Source organism: Scyliorhinus canicula, chromosome 5 (genome assembly GCF_902713615.1).
Source record: "Scyliorhinus canicula chromosome 5, sScyCan1.1, whole genome shotgun sequence".
Classification (NCBI taxonomy): Eukaryota; Metazoa; Chordata; class Chondrichthyes; order Carcharhiniformes; family Scyliorhinidae; genus Scyliorhinus; species Scyliorhinus canicula.
Genome location: NC_052150.1, coordinates 135,956,745 through 135,969,146, shown reverse-complemented (window position 1 = coordinate 135,969,146; position 12,402 = coordinate 135,956,745). Strand labels below are relative to the sequence as shown.

Below are 12,402 nucleotides of genomic sequence, written 5' to 3'. Positions count from 1 at the left end.
TTAATACTACACTCCTGTATGTTTTGCTCGATGGTGGTGTCTATGCATTTACATTGTGTACCTTGTGTTGCCCTATAATGCATTTTCTTTTTCTTTTTTTTTCATGTACTAAATGATCTGAGCTGCTCGCAGAAAAATACTTTTCACTGTAACCCGGTACACGTGACAAGAAACAAATCCAATCCAATCCTATTCAATTTGCTATGATCTCTCAGTGGAAGCAGGGAATGAGATCATTAAAGGTTTTGAGTGGGATTTCCAGGATAGTCTAAGAATATTCCAGAAGTGCCTTCAAACTACTGTTAACACAAGTGTGGGGGCGGCGATCCAACTACCTATCCCCAATCTCGCACTCCCCACTCCACTTTTTGAGACTGTAGTTTGAGATATAGTTGTTGCCATGTTTCTGAACAGCTAAATATGAATTCCACTATATTTGTGGCAAATCCTTTGCACAATATCCAAGCTGATATCTACATTCTAATAATTGGCCGAGTTGGCGCAATTTAGCACATTTTTAGTTGTGGATCTCCTGAAGCCCAAACCTACTAAGTACAGAACAATGACACATTTTATTTCCTGAACTTTACAAAAAAAGTAATTCCAGAAAATAATGACTTCTTAATATTATTTTTTAATTCTGTTTAAGTTCAGTTCTCTTGTTCACATTCATGGCCAACAATCCTTATCTATTATAAAACTATACATAACTTACGGGTGGTTGAATAGTGACATTTAATATTTGATAAGGTAAGTTCAAAGAAAAGAACAGATCAACACTCACCTCCTCGGATGTGTAAGCCACCAGCTTTGACATGATGGTGTGTTCTCCAAGATCAGGACATTTAGCTTGCATTTGTGTAATCATCTTCTTTCTTGCAGCAAGAAGTGCCACCAATGTACTTTCACTGGCTGAGCTCTAAATAAAAATTTAATAACCATGAATTGCCAACATTTAAACAGTTACAAGTCACATAGTACTCCCTTCGAGCACTGCTTTCCATGCCACAAATATGATTTTGGCTTAAGAATGGTATTCATAGTTGCACCTCATCAACAACACTCATCCCACTAATGGATCAAAAAATGCGCAAATTCGGGTATAAGCTGCACCAAGCACCATTTTGGTGAGCCTGTTCATGCATGTGCAGGGAGCATGAACCTGAAGTATGCCGAGGAGGCAGATTGTAACATTAATCAATTGATCACACAAATTGGATGCTGGCACTGCTATCTTGGAACTTTATGGTCCAGCAAACACCTTCTCTTAACCCCACACAAGTGAACATGCATTCAGCAGCAAGAAGGACCAATTCAATTCAAATTGTTCTTTCAGGTTAGTTGCTGATGGTTTTCCATTGGTTTATGCTGCAATTGTGCAAGTGTTTAGTGGTTTCTGAAGTTCTTTGAAGTTGTTGACGTCTACCAGGAATGGTGTGCTGCATAATTAAGTCCATACTTCAAGGATTTCACACAAATCACTTGTTCCCAAACATGCATACGCTTAATCTTCTTCCCTCTTGAATGACAGCATTGTAGAAAGAGGAAGCAGAGGCAACAGAGAGCAAGCCGAGTTGCTGGAAGACGGAGAAAGGGGCTGGGGAGAAAGACTTTAAGCTGAAGGCCATATCTGCCAAGGTTCTCAGGGTTCTCAGGGAGTAAGTATTCAATCAGCGTGTCAGATGTCTTCAAGAAGGTCTGAAATCTGCTACATACTACAGCCACAGTTACAGCCTCAGAGCAGGACAAGAATGACATTATTAGTGGCTAGGAAAGTGAGCATGAACTTATGTTGTTCATTGCAGGCGGGAGATCTTTTTCTTTTATTATTTCATGGGATGTGGACATTGCTGGCTCAGCTAACATTTATTGCCCAACCCTAAATGCCCATGATAAGGTGGTGGAGTAGAGGATTTCCTGGTTTGTGTGTTGCTTGCATCAAAGCAATAGCAGTAACATTTTTCAATTTTGTGCCACTAGGGGCTGGTTTAGCTCACAAGGCTAAATCGCTGGCTTATAAAGCAGACCAAGCAGGCCAGCAGCACGGTTCGATTCCCGTACCAGCCTCCCCGGACAGGCGCCGGAATGTGGCGACTAGGGGCTTTTCACAGTAACTTCATTGAAGCCTACTCGTGACAATAAGCGATTTTCATTTCATATTTACGAAAATTGAAAAGTTACAAAGGCTCTATTCATGGATTAGTATGTTACAATATATGGGGACGTTTTACAGTGTGCATTCATAATCAACACTATTAAGACACTTTGTAACTGGTTTTCTTTTAACACCGGTTCTAGTTTCCTTGATCACTTACAGCTTTGTAGCTTAGTCCGAGATGACTATACATGGAACAACATGAAAACTGCTGGTATAGATATACATAGCTGTGGAAAATTGACAGAAATCAGATAGAGGATTGCAGGTTTATAAAAATCCATAAAAGGGGGAAAGGATTTTGGTGTTATACACGGATTACCAAAGAAAAAGGCAGAAATGATGGGCCTAATTTTCACAGACCACAAAACAATGTGAAAATGACGGGCAGGGCCAATGAATGCGACAGTAACAATGGCATGTGCGAAACCGCTTTTAAAAATCATCCAGTTATTATAATAGGGTGCATTGATTCTGTGCATATTGTATACTGGATGAATCAGCATTGAAGTGCCATGGAGTTTGGGTGGGTTGGAATGGAGAATGTGAGGGTAGGGTAGGAGGCAGGAGTTGGTATTGGGATTGCCAGGGGAATGGGATGGCATTTGGAGTGGGTGGGTGGTGAAGTCGTGAGGGGCGAAGGCTAAAGGGTGGGAAGTGTAAGGAAACAAGTGTGGCGAAGTTGCAGAGAACTGAGGCAGGCTTTTTCACCCACTGCCTCAGAACTCAGCTGCCCTTGATGTGATGTTGTACGAATTATCAGCACTTCAATGCTGATTCATTTGGAGAAGTGACGGCACGGCCGCAGATAGAGAGGGAGGGGCTGCGGAGAGAGGAAGGGGCTGTGGGGGAGAGTGGGCTGGGGGAGAGGGAGTGGGGCAGGGGGGAGAGGGAGAGGGGCTGGGGTGGGGAGAGGGGCTGGGGCGGGGAGAGGGGAGGGGCTAGGGCGGGGAGAGGGGCTAGGGCGGGGAGAGGGGCTGGGGGGGAGAGGGAGGGGCTGGGACGGGGAGAGGGCTGGGGCGGGAGGAGAGGGGCTGGGGGGGAGAGGGGCTGAGTGGGAAGAGGAGCTGGGGGATGAAAGAGGGGCTGGGGGAGGGAGGGGCTGGAGGGGGAGGGGCTGGAGGGGGAGGGGAGGGGGGGTTGGAGAGGGAGCGTGCTGGGGAGGAGGGGGGGGGCAGGGAGGGCGAGTATTGGAGAAGGTGCGTGCAGGGGAGGCGGGGGGGCTTTTGGGGAGGGTGCGTGCCAGGGAAGGGGGGGGTGTGTGTTGGGGAGGGTGCGTGCCGAGGAGGGGGGTTGTCCGCCTGGCCATGTGCCAGCTGGCAACAGCCGCGACCATGCAGCCCATGGCACCTGGCTGCGGGGGAAGTGTATGGGCTATGGTGACATGTCGTCTATCCCCCTCACCCCCACCCCCCATCCCCTGCTGGCCGTTATGTTTGGTCATCACCCAGCGATGTTGGCCGCCGTGGCAGGAGCCACACTTCTACATGTTGCCCTGGGGGAGCTGGAGCAGGAGCGTGCCAGAGAAGCGGCGGAGGCTGCCGCAGAGGAGAGTGCTGCAGGGAGGCAGGTGGCAGCCGCCTAGGCTGGAGGGCTGCCCACCCGTCAGGACAAGAGGAGGAAGAGGTGGTGGTGGTGCCATGGCGACTGAGACACCCGATGAAGCCCCGTGTGTACCAGCCCCGCTCGTCGTACCAGGGCCTCACGCAGAGGGCATTCAGGAGGAGACTCCGGATGAGCCGGGAAACCATGGCACACATCTGCCACCTGGTGGCACACCTGGCACCGCATGGCACTGGGGGAGGATACCCTCTCCCTGTGGCTGTCAAGGTTACGGTGGCCCTGAACTTATATGCCACGGGGTCATTCCAGGCGTCGAGTGGGGATCGGTCCGGCATCTCCCAGGCATCGATGCACCCGTGCAGTAGCAGACACCCTATATGCCATTGCGGACCGCTATATCCATTGGACAATGTCTAACCCATGGCCACGGTACCGCCTTCCACCCGGACCGTCCCTGCATGCGGCCGTGACACGGCAGCGCACAGTCCCGTCGTCTGCCCAGGGGGGTGGAGAGTGTGACCGGGGGGGGGGCACACTCACCTGAGGCTGATGTTCTATCACCCCTCACACACCCACGCGCTCAACTCACACCACACCCCCGCACACATCGGGGAGAGCACGAAGGCAGCTTCTGTAGGTGTGAAAGTGATTTTAATAATAAACACATGCTCTAGCCCCAGAACTAATCTGTGCCCTGCACCCGTGCCAACTTACTCAGTGTCTAATTTTTTGGCCTTGATCGAGGTGGTTCCCCAGATGGTACAGCAGAACTGGAGGTGGACTCCTGTGATTCCTGCCCTGTGACTAGGGACCACTTTGACGGCCGTTTCCTGGGGCGGTCCGGCCTAGATGGGCCAGGCTGCGGCTCGGGAGACTGGGATGGCGAGCTGCCAGCCTGTCCTGCCCGTTGCCCACCAGATGCACCTGGGGCGGAAGTGTGGGGGGGTGGGGAAAGAGTCCGAGGTGTCCCGGTGTTCCGGGACCTCCCTTACCGGGGGACCCGGAACGGGCCCCAGCACCTCCTCCTCCCCCCTTGGGGTGCCCGATAGCCCCCGGGTCTCTACATGGGTCGGGATTGCAGACGGACCGAGCACCCGATGCCCCCCCGACACCTGGCGCTGCCAGTCCTGGAGGCCCGCCCCGGTATCAACAAGGGCCAACAAGTTTGCAGCCATGGAGCTCAGGGAGTTGGCCATCCCTGTCTGTGTCTGGGCGACGCCGGCCAGCACCTGGGCAATGGCGCTGATGCCCTCAGCGATGGCCTGCTGAGACTGGGCCATTGCCTGCTGAGACTGGGCCACAGCATTGAGCGCCTCTGCGATCTGCTGCTGGCTCTAGCTCATGGCTGCCTGTGAGAGGGCAGCCATGTCCTGGGCCACGGACGTCGCCTACACAGAAAGCCCCACACCTTGCAGGCTTTGGCCCATGTCTTACACCGTCACACCCATTGCCTCCACCACAGATGCCATGTGCGGTGTCAGCCTGGGTGGCACGCATGACTGGCACCACTACCTGCTCTGCACATGGGTGGACTCCTCAACCTTCGTCTGCAGCCACCATAAGCCAGCCATCACCCCCTTCGTTCGTCCCTTGGTCCGTGACTGCATCGGGTCTATGGGTGGGTGTAGCAACTCCAGGAACCCCGAACCCGTCTGGGCGGCAGATGTTTGCCTGCGCCAGGCTTCCCTCCGACCGCTTGGCCCCTCGGCTGCTCCTGCCTCCACCTGCTGTACCGGGATGGCTGTGTTATGCGCACCAGTCAGTATCTCAGATGCCTCATTGGTAAAGTGCCCAACCGAGGTGAGTGTCTCTGCGATGGTGGAGGGTACAGGAGATAGAAGTGGCGTAATGGCATGCTCCTCATCTGACCCGAAGTCCGGGGTCCCCTGGAGAGATGATTCCTGTCCATCCGTCCCCTGTGTGTGGGTGTCGTGTGCGTCAGTGTCCTGGGTCGGCTGCGACAGGGGCCTGATGCTGTGGCTGCCCTCCTCATCGCTGGATGTGGCCCACTGGCGTCGCTGCACTCACACTAGATTCGGGCGGCGTCCACCTGGTGCTCTGGGTCTGTCTCGTGGCCACCCTGGAACGTCCTGGGGGCATTGTGTGCCTGATGGGCCGTGTCTGTCTCCCCTCCCCCATACCCCCTCTCCCCCTATAGCCCCCATATGGGGGAAGGGGGGAGATATGGAGGGGGATATGGGGGGGAGATATGGAGGGGGATATGGGGGGGGATATGGAGGGGGATATGGGGGGAGATATGGAGGGGGATATGGGGGGAGATATGGAGGGGGATATGGGGGGAGATATGGAGGGGGATATGGGGGGAGATATGGAGGGGGATATGGGGGGAGATATGGAGGGGGATATGGGGGGAGATATGGAAGGGGTATATGGGGGGAGATATGGAAGGGGTATATGGGGGGAGATATGGAGGGGTATATGGGGGGGAGGGAGGGGGATATGGGGGGAGGGAGGGGGATATGGGGGGAAGGAGGGGGATATGGGGGGAAGGAGGGGGATATGGGGGGAAGGAGGGGGATATGGGGGAAGGAGGGGGATATGGGGGGAAGGAGGGGGATATGGGGGGAAGGAGGGGGATATGGGGGGAAGGAGGGGGATATGGGGGGAAGGAGGGGGATATGGGGGGAAGGAGGGGGATATGGGGGAAGGAGGGGGATATGGGGGAAGGAGGGGGATATGGGGGAAGGAGGGGGATATGGGGGAAGGAGGGGGATATGGGGGAAGGAGGGGGATATGGGGGAAGGAGAGATATGGGGGAGGGGAGATATGGGGTGGTGGGAGGGGGGAGGTATGGGAGAGAGGGGAGATATGGGGGGAGGGGGGAGATATGGGTGAAGGTGGGATATGGGGGAAGGGGGGATATAGGGGAAGGGTGGGATATGGGGGAAGGGGAAAGGGGAGCAGGCAGTGGGTGATCTAACTTCGAGAGGCGCGGCGTGCGGACATTTTGCCAGGTCTCCGGGGGGAATCGTCTTTTATGCAGTGCGCGTCCGTGACGGGTGATACTGTCGCATATGGCGTCACGCCGCTACTAGCCCATTCCCGGCCGGAGAATTTGCGACGTTTCGGGGGGCCCGACGCCGGAGTGATTCGCGCTGTTTTTGGTGCCGGGTTTGGGCCATCGCACCGATTCACGGAGAATCCTGCCCCTTGTTTTTGACTGAACCACTGATTCAAATGTATGTTTTCCGAATTAAAGCATCAATATAAAACAGGATCATGCTCTGAAGAGACACAAAGAATGGGACATTTTCTGGCTGTAGTTGAGGATTTGGAGTCCAGCGGTAAGCCTTCACTTTCTGGTTCCTACACCTCGTCAACAATGTGTTCAACAGTCTATCTCCTTCATCAATGGCACAAAAGGACAGGGACACAACTACAGCGAAGGAAGTAGGGTAATTAGATTCAAAAAGATACATAAAGTGAGGGAAAGAAAGGCTGGGTTAAGAGAGAGAAATAAATAAACGGGAAATGAGAGAGATACATTTTAAAATTCTCCAGAACAATTTTCTACCAACAGGAGTGAAACTTGGGAGGTTTAATCGTTCCTTGTCTGGGCCTTCAAGATTGAGTTCAGATCAAGCCATTATTATCTTAACAACGTGAATCTGCTGCCCTAAATGGCTATGGAGTGATTCATTCATACTTGTGACTTTTGTGAAGATTGGCAATGAATTCATTGTATTTACTAGCTATATGTGGAGTGGCAAAAATTGTCCAGCAATTTAATGTATTTCACTACTCCTGACATGATTGCTTCTCGGTCATAAATTGCTGAATTTTGTACTCACGAATAATGACAGGTGCTATGAATTCACCCTTATTTTCCCAGCAATCCCTATGCAATTGTAAAGTTTGCAATCTTTATAATCTATTATTGAGTCTTTTTTTTAACCTGTATCACTCCACCACCTTCTCCACCAGTCTCAACTAGAAAATCTTCAGGCAGATTCAGCATCTTCCCCAGCCAGTCAAGCATCACAGTCTCTAACTCCGTACATACGGGGCTCGAAGCCTGAAGGGAAAACCAGGAATTTGCTTACATCTCATGAGCTAAACATAAAAGTCATAGATCACAACATTGTTCTAACTAATACTGATCAAAATAAAATAGCTTTTGAATGAGCCACATTAAATTCGCAAACAAAGTAAGTATTTTTTTTATTGCTTCACGGGATGTGAGCATCACTGGCAAGGCCAGCATTTGTTGCCCACCCCCAACTGCCCATTCCAAAAAGAGCAAAAAATGGTCTCACTTGTTTAAGATAGAGGGTAAATTCACCTGGGGCTTTTCCAACTCGGTCACACAAAATGGGGCTTTCTGCTGAACATGTACTGAAATTGTGATATTGGTGCAGAAAGAACACGAAGGAAATTCACGGCCAAATTGTTTTAGTAGTGCTCACTATTTGAGTTGCTGAAGAAAACAGAAGTGACAAAATAAAGCATCTTCGCACTACTGTGAGGATGTGTTTTAGATAAAAAAGGTTGGCACTTCTGGTGGCGGCATGTAGGAGGAAATTGCACGTTGGATAGCACCTGCTCAATGCTCTTTTTTTTGGGAACTTAATGCCCGATTCCAGGGGCAATTTTTAAACAAACAGGATTAGGAAGTCATAATGGGGGGGCAGTCTAAAAATCAGAATAAAGCCATCGGGAAGGCGAGGGCAAACGAAGGTTCACCATCGAGCGAAAGGGTCAGCCCAGAGCTGGAAAGATGGCAGAGGCTGGGTCACTGGGTGGAGCCACGCCCTTCACAGCAGAGAAGATGACCGAGGTGATGGTTGTGGAATTTGAGAAGCAGTTTGTCAAACACATGATGAGGAAGGAAATGATGGCAGCAACGAAGGTACTGGCGAAGGAGGCATTGTCCCGGTGAAGATGGCGGTACATGGAGCGAGAATTCAGAATGTCCAAATTACCTAACAGCAGGTCTTTCGGGACATCTGAGGAGTTCCGGCGAGTGGAGCTCCTCAGTATACAGAACTAGGCTATGTGTGGCCTTGGCGTTCCCCGCTGAGGCCCCTTATACAATGCGATTCACGTTGTATACTCACATATTTATCGGTGCTTACTAGCGCCGGGAAACACGGGGCTAAACGTGCTCGCTCTGGGACTTTGTTCCCACTTTGTTGAGAAAGGAGAAGGGACAAGTTATGAGTGAATGTGAAGAGGAAAAGGAGTAAGTAGAAAAAGGATTTGGGATATCATTCTCAATGGGGAAGAGAAGTGCAAAGAGCTGCATTCTGCCACTTATGTCCCATTTTTTCTTCTCGGGAACGATTGGCTTCTGCCGGGGGGGGGGGGGGGCTTCCTCCTCCCCCCCCCTCTATTATACCAATGAGGACCTGCCTGTCACTGGGGAATTGTTGCAAGATTAACTAACACCCTAAATTTATACCCCACCAACTGTTAAATACGTATTTCAACTATTTTCTCACAGCAAGATGTAAAAAGCGATTTGTTTTCCCGTTCACTGTGCTGCAATCTTCCAAGTATCGTCACCCAGCGTTATGGGGGGGGGGGGGGGGGGGGGGGGGAGGAGGAAGAGGGCACGCAGCAACACTTGGGGGGGGGGGGGTTTCCTTATTGTAGTTTCTATTCTGTAACTTTATATTGTATTAATTTGCGTTGTTGTTAAAATGCTGTGTTGTGCATGGGGGTGGGGGCGAATGTTTATGATTGTTAATATTATTGTTATCTTTGGTATTTTACTATGGTGCGTTATTGTTGTATAAATTCAAAATTTTTCAATAAAAATTATTTTTAAAAAAATTTAAATAAAAATAGTATGCCAAGGAGCAGTTTAACAATATTGTCAAATTGATCTGTTATTGATTTGCAACTTTCTCAATCTGCAATAATCTCTTGTGCACAGAAAAACAATGTCCTGACGATTACATGAACTCGGGCAGTTGGTATCAACACCAAATAATGTTTCCTCCAAAATTGTTTTTTTTAAGAAAAAGAACAGCCATGATAAACAGGAGAAAAAACGCTCACTCGGTGCCATTGCACTATACTAACTGACGGGTTTGAATGCATTCGTCCGTATTCACTAAATGTGGTGTGTAAAACAGAAAGAGGGTTCTTACCCAGGAAAATCCAACGCAACCGATGCCACCACACAACATGTCACCCAGAAAACCAGGTAAGGAGACAGCGGCGGGGTAATATGCATGAAAGTGAGGACTTTGCCAGTGGGTTACCTGAGAACGAAAACACATGATTACATTAAATACAATGTACATTACAAAAGGAGGTGTCAAAAAACTCCTACCGATCGCCAATGTGATGTTCACTGATCTCACTAATCAACCCTGTGTGGAGATTGCCTATTCTCCCCGTGTCTGTGTGGGTTTCCTCCCACAGTCCAAAAATGTGCAGCTTAGGTGGATTGGCCATGCTAAATTGCCCAAAGTTTGGGTTGGGTTAGGGGGATAGGGTGAGAGATTGGGTCTCAGTGGGGTGCTCTTTCTGAGGTTCAGCGCAGACTCGATGGGTCGAATGGCCTCCTTCTGCACTGGAGGGCTTCGAGAAAAAATAAACTAAATCCCAATCCATATTTACTGCTGCCTGCTATGATAACTGGGTTTTTGGTTTAATTCTTACACAATGTGACTTTCCAAGTTGTCAGTTCTTGATCTTGTCATTCAAACACATGGCAACAGGTAGTTTGGGAATAATGTTTTCAGCATTTCTTAATTCCAGGGAGCAGGTTTATGCAGAAGTTTAAAAATCAGGGCTAAATTTGCTCACCCCCGGCATAATGACTCTCTCAATGTCCGCCATCAGGTCCTCAAAGCTTTCGGGTCCCTGGGGTGCGCTGTCCGGAATGAGGGGTCGCAGATACCCGGGCTGCACTGCCGGATAAACGCGACGTTGTTCGATGGTTTCCCAGTAATCAATGATATAATCCACCATCTCTTTACCCCTCATTCGAAATTCTTCCAAATCCATGGCTTTTTACTTCAGATTCCAACTAAAGGGAAATGCAGAATTTTCATTAAAAATAAAACAATCGGGAATTACTGCACAGCTGAAAGAAACACGGGGAAATCTATACAGTGGTGGCATGGTGGTTAGCACTGCTGCTTCACACCTCCACAGACCCAGGTTCAATTCGGGCCTTGGGTGTCTGTGGAGTTTGCCCTTTCTCCCCATGTCTGCATGGGTTTCCTCCAGGTGCTCCGGTTTCCTCCCACAGTCCAAAAATGTGCCGGTTAGGTGGATTGACTATGCTGAATTGCCCTTAACTGTCCAAACAAAAAAAGGTTAGGTGGGGTTACTGAGGTACGGGGATAGGGTGGAGGTGTGGCCTTAAGTTGGGTGCTCTTTCAAAGGGCTGGTGCAGACTCGATAGGCCGAATGGCCTTCTTCTGCACTGTCGATTCTATGATATTACCTAACTGCTGACATCAAAATGAGCGCACGTCCCTTCAAAGGTAAAGTGATTGTCTCCAGGTCAAATTCAATTGTTGCAAACTATTTGTGTAATTCCCTGCGCGCCTACCCAGCTTCACCAACCCAATTGCAAATGTATAAAACAGTCTATTTTACTCATTGTAACATCTGTTAACATTGCCTTGTTACATTTAACATGGTTGACTTTACAATTCTAATCTCTATTAAACGCCGTTTTACGCTGTGCAGTAGCTTGCTTGGTTTAACGGCGATTAAACTGGTATTCAAAGTGTATGGGTCCGCTATTGAAAATATTGATACACGTTTTCATGTGGAAGGTACTGTACTCACATGTGCTCACAATGACGCTGACATGCACTTTGTCTTTTTGAGATTTCAGGCAAAATGTTCTCTTATACAGTGAGAGAAACACAAGTCGCAGTCCCAGCCAATCAGAGACAGGAAGGAAGCCCTGAAGCTTCGAATTCCACCTGTCAACTAAAAGGATCAAGCTCCCCCTCCCTTCGGATTTGCAAACAGGATTTAGCAGTCTAATAATGCAACATCCGACATTGCTTGGATCAAAGAACTTTGGACATTCGGCTCATTGTGCCTGTGCTCACTGAAAGAGAGCCTAATCCTAATCCCATTGTCCAGCTCCTTGTAGAATCACTGGGCAGAATGTCTGACCCCTTCCACTCGGCAACTTTGGTGGTATTTCATCAGACAGGAAGGTGAGGGGGCTTATCACCACCTTCCCATTTCCACACTGAATAAACCTGAGGTGGGAAGACCATCGAAGGATTTCCTGTTGCCAGCTATGGGCCTTAAATAGGCAATTAACCTTGTTTAGAATGTGAGCAGTTTAGAAGAATGAGAGGTGATCTCATTGAAACATACAAGATCCCAAAGGAGCTGACAGATTATTCCCCTTGTTTGGGGAATCTAAAATATGCGGACACCGTTTTCGGATAATGACTGTGCAAATGGAGTGAGGAAGTTTAAGAGAGTTCAGGGATGAGAGGAGGGGAAGGACTCCTTTGCTTTTTCTAACGTTTCCACCCTGTAAGAATTGGTTTCTGCTCTACTGCAGGGGAGGGAATGAATTGTTGGTAAGTATCTTGTAAATATCCAGGGTAAGTCTATTTTCTGAAAGTTTAAAATAGTACAGGAATTTGTTAGAAAATTAATATCTAAAAGAAAATAATTAATTGAATAAAATAATGAGCTGATTAATTAAAGCTTATATAAGGTCAGCA

At 49.2% G+C, this 12,402-nt stretch overlaps 1 protein-coding gene across 2 annotated transcripts in view; it reads right to left on the bottom strand.

Moving 5' to 3' along the window:
* Nucleotides 1-11,896, bottom strand: part of LOC119966290 (aromatic-L-amino-acid decarboxylase-like) — a 211,851-nt gene extending 199,955 nt beyond the window's left edge. The window contains exons 1-5 of one of the 2 annotated variants that reach the window (XM_038797745.1): nucleotides 11,495-11,896; nucleotides 10,499-10,721; nucleotides 9,835-9,948; nucleotides 7,635-7,754; nucleotides 785-919 (exon numbers count right to left, since the gene is read on the bottom strand). In XM_038797745.1, the coding sequence (XP_038653673.1) occupies nucleotides 785-919; nucleotides 7,635-7,754; nucleotides 9,835-9,948; nucleotides 10,499-10,699 (570 nt within the window). In that variant the 5' untranslated portion in view covers nucleotides 10,700-10,721; nucleotides 11,495-11,896. The remainder of the gene's footprint in view (nucleotides 1-784; nucleotides 920-7,634; nucleotides 7,755-9,834; nucleotides 9,949-10,498; nucleotides 10,722-11,494) is intronic. The other variant, XM_038797746.1, reaches the window with a different exon arrangement.
* Nucleotides 11,897-12,402: the final 506 nt, after the last annotated feature.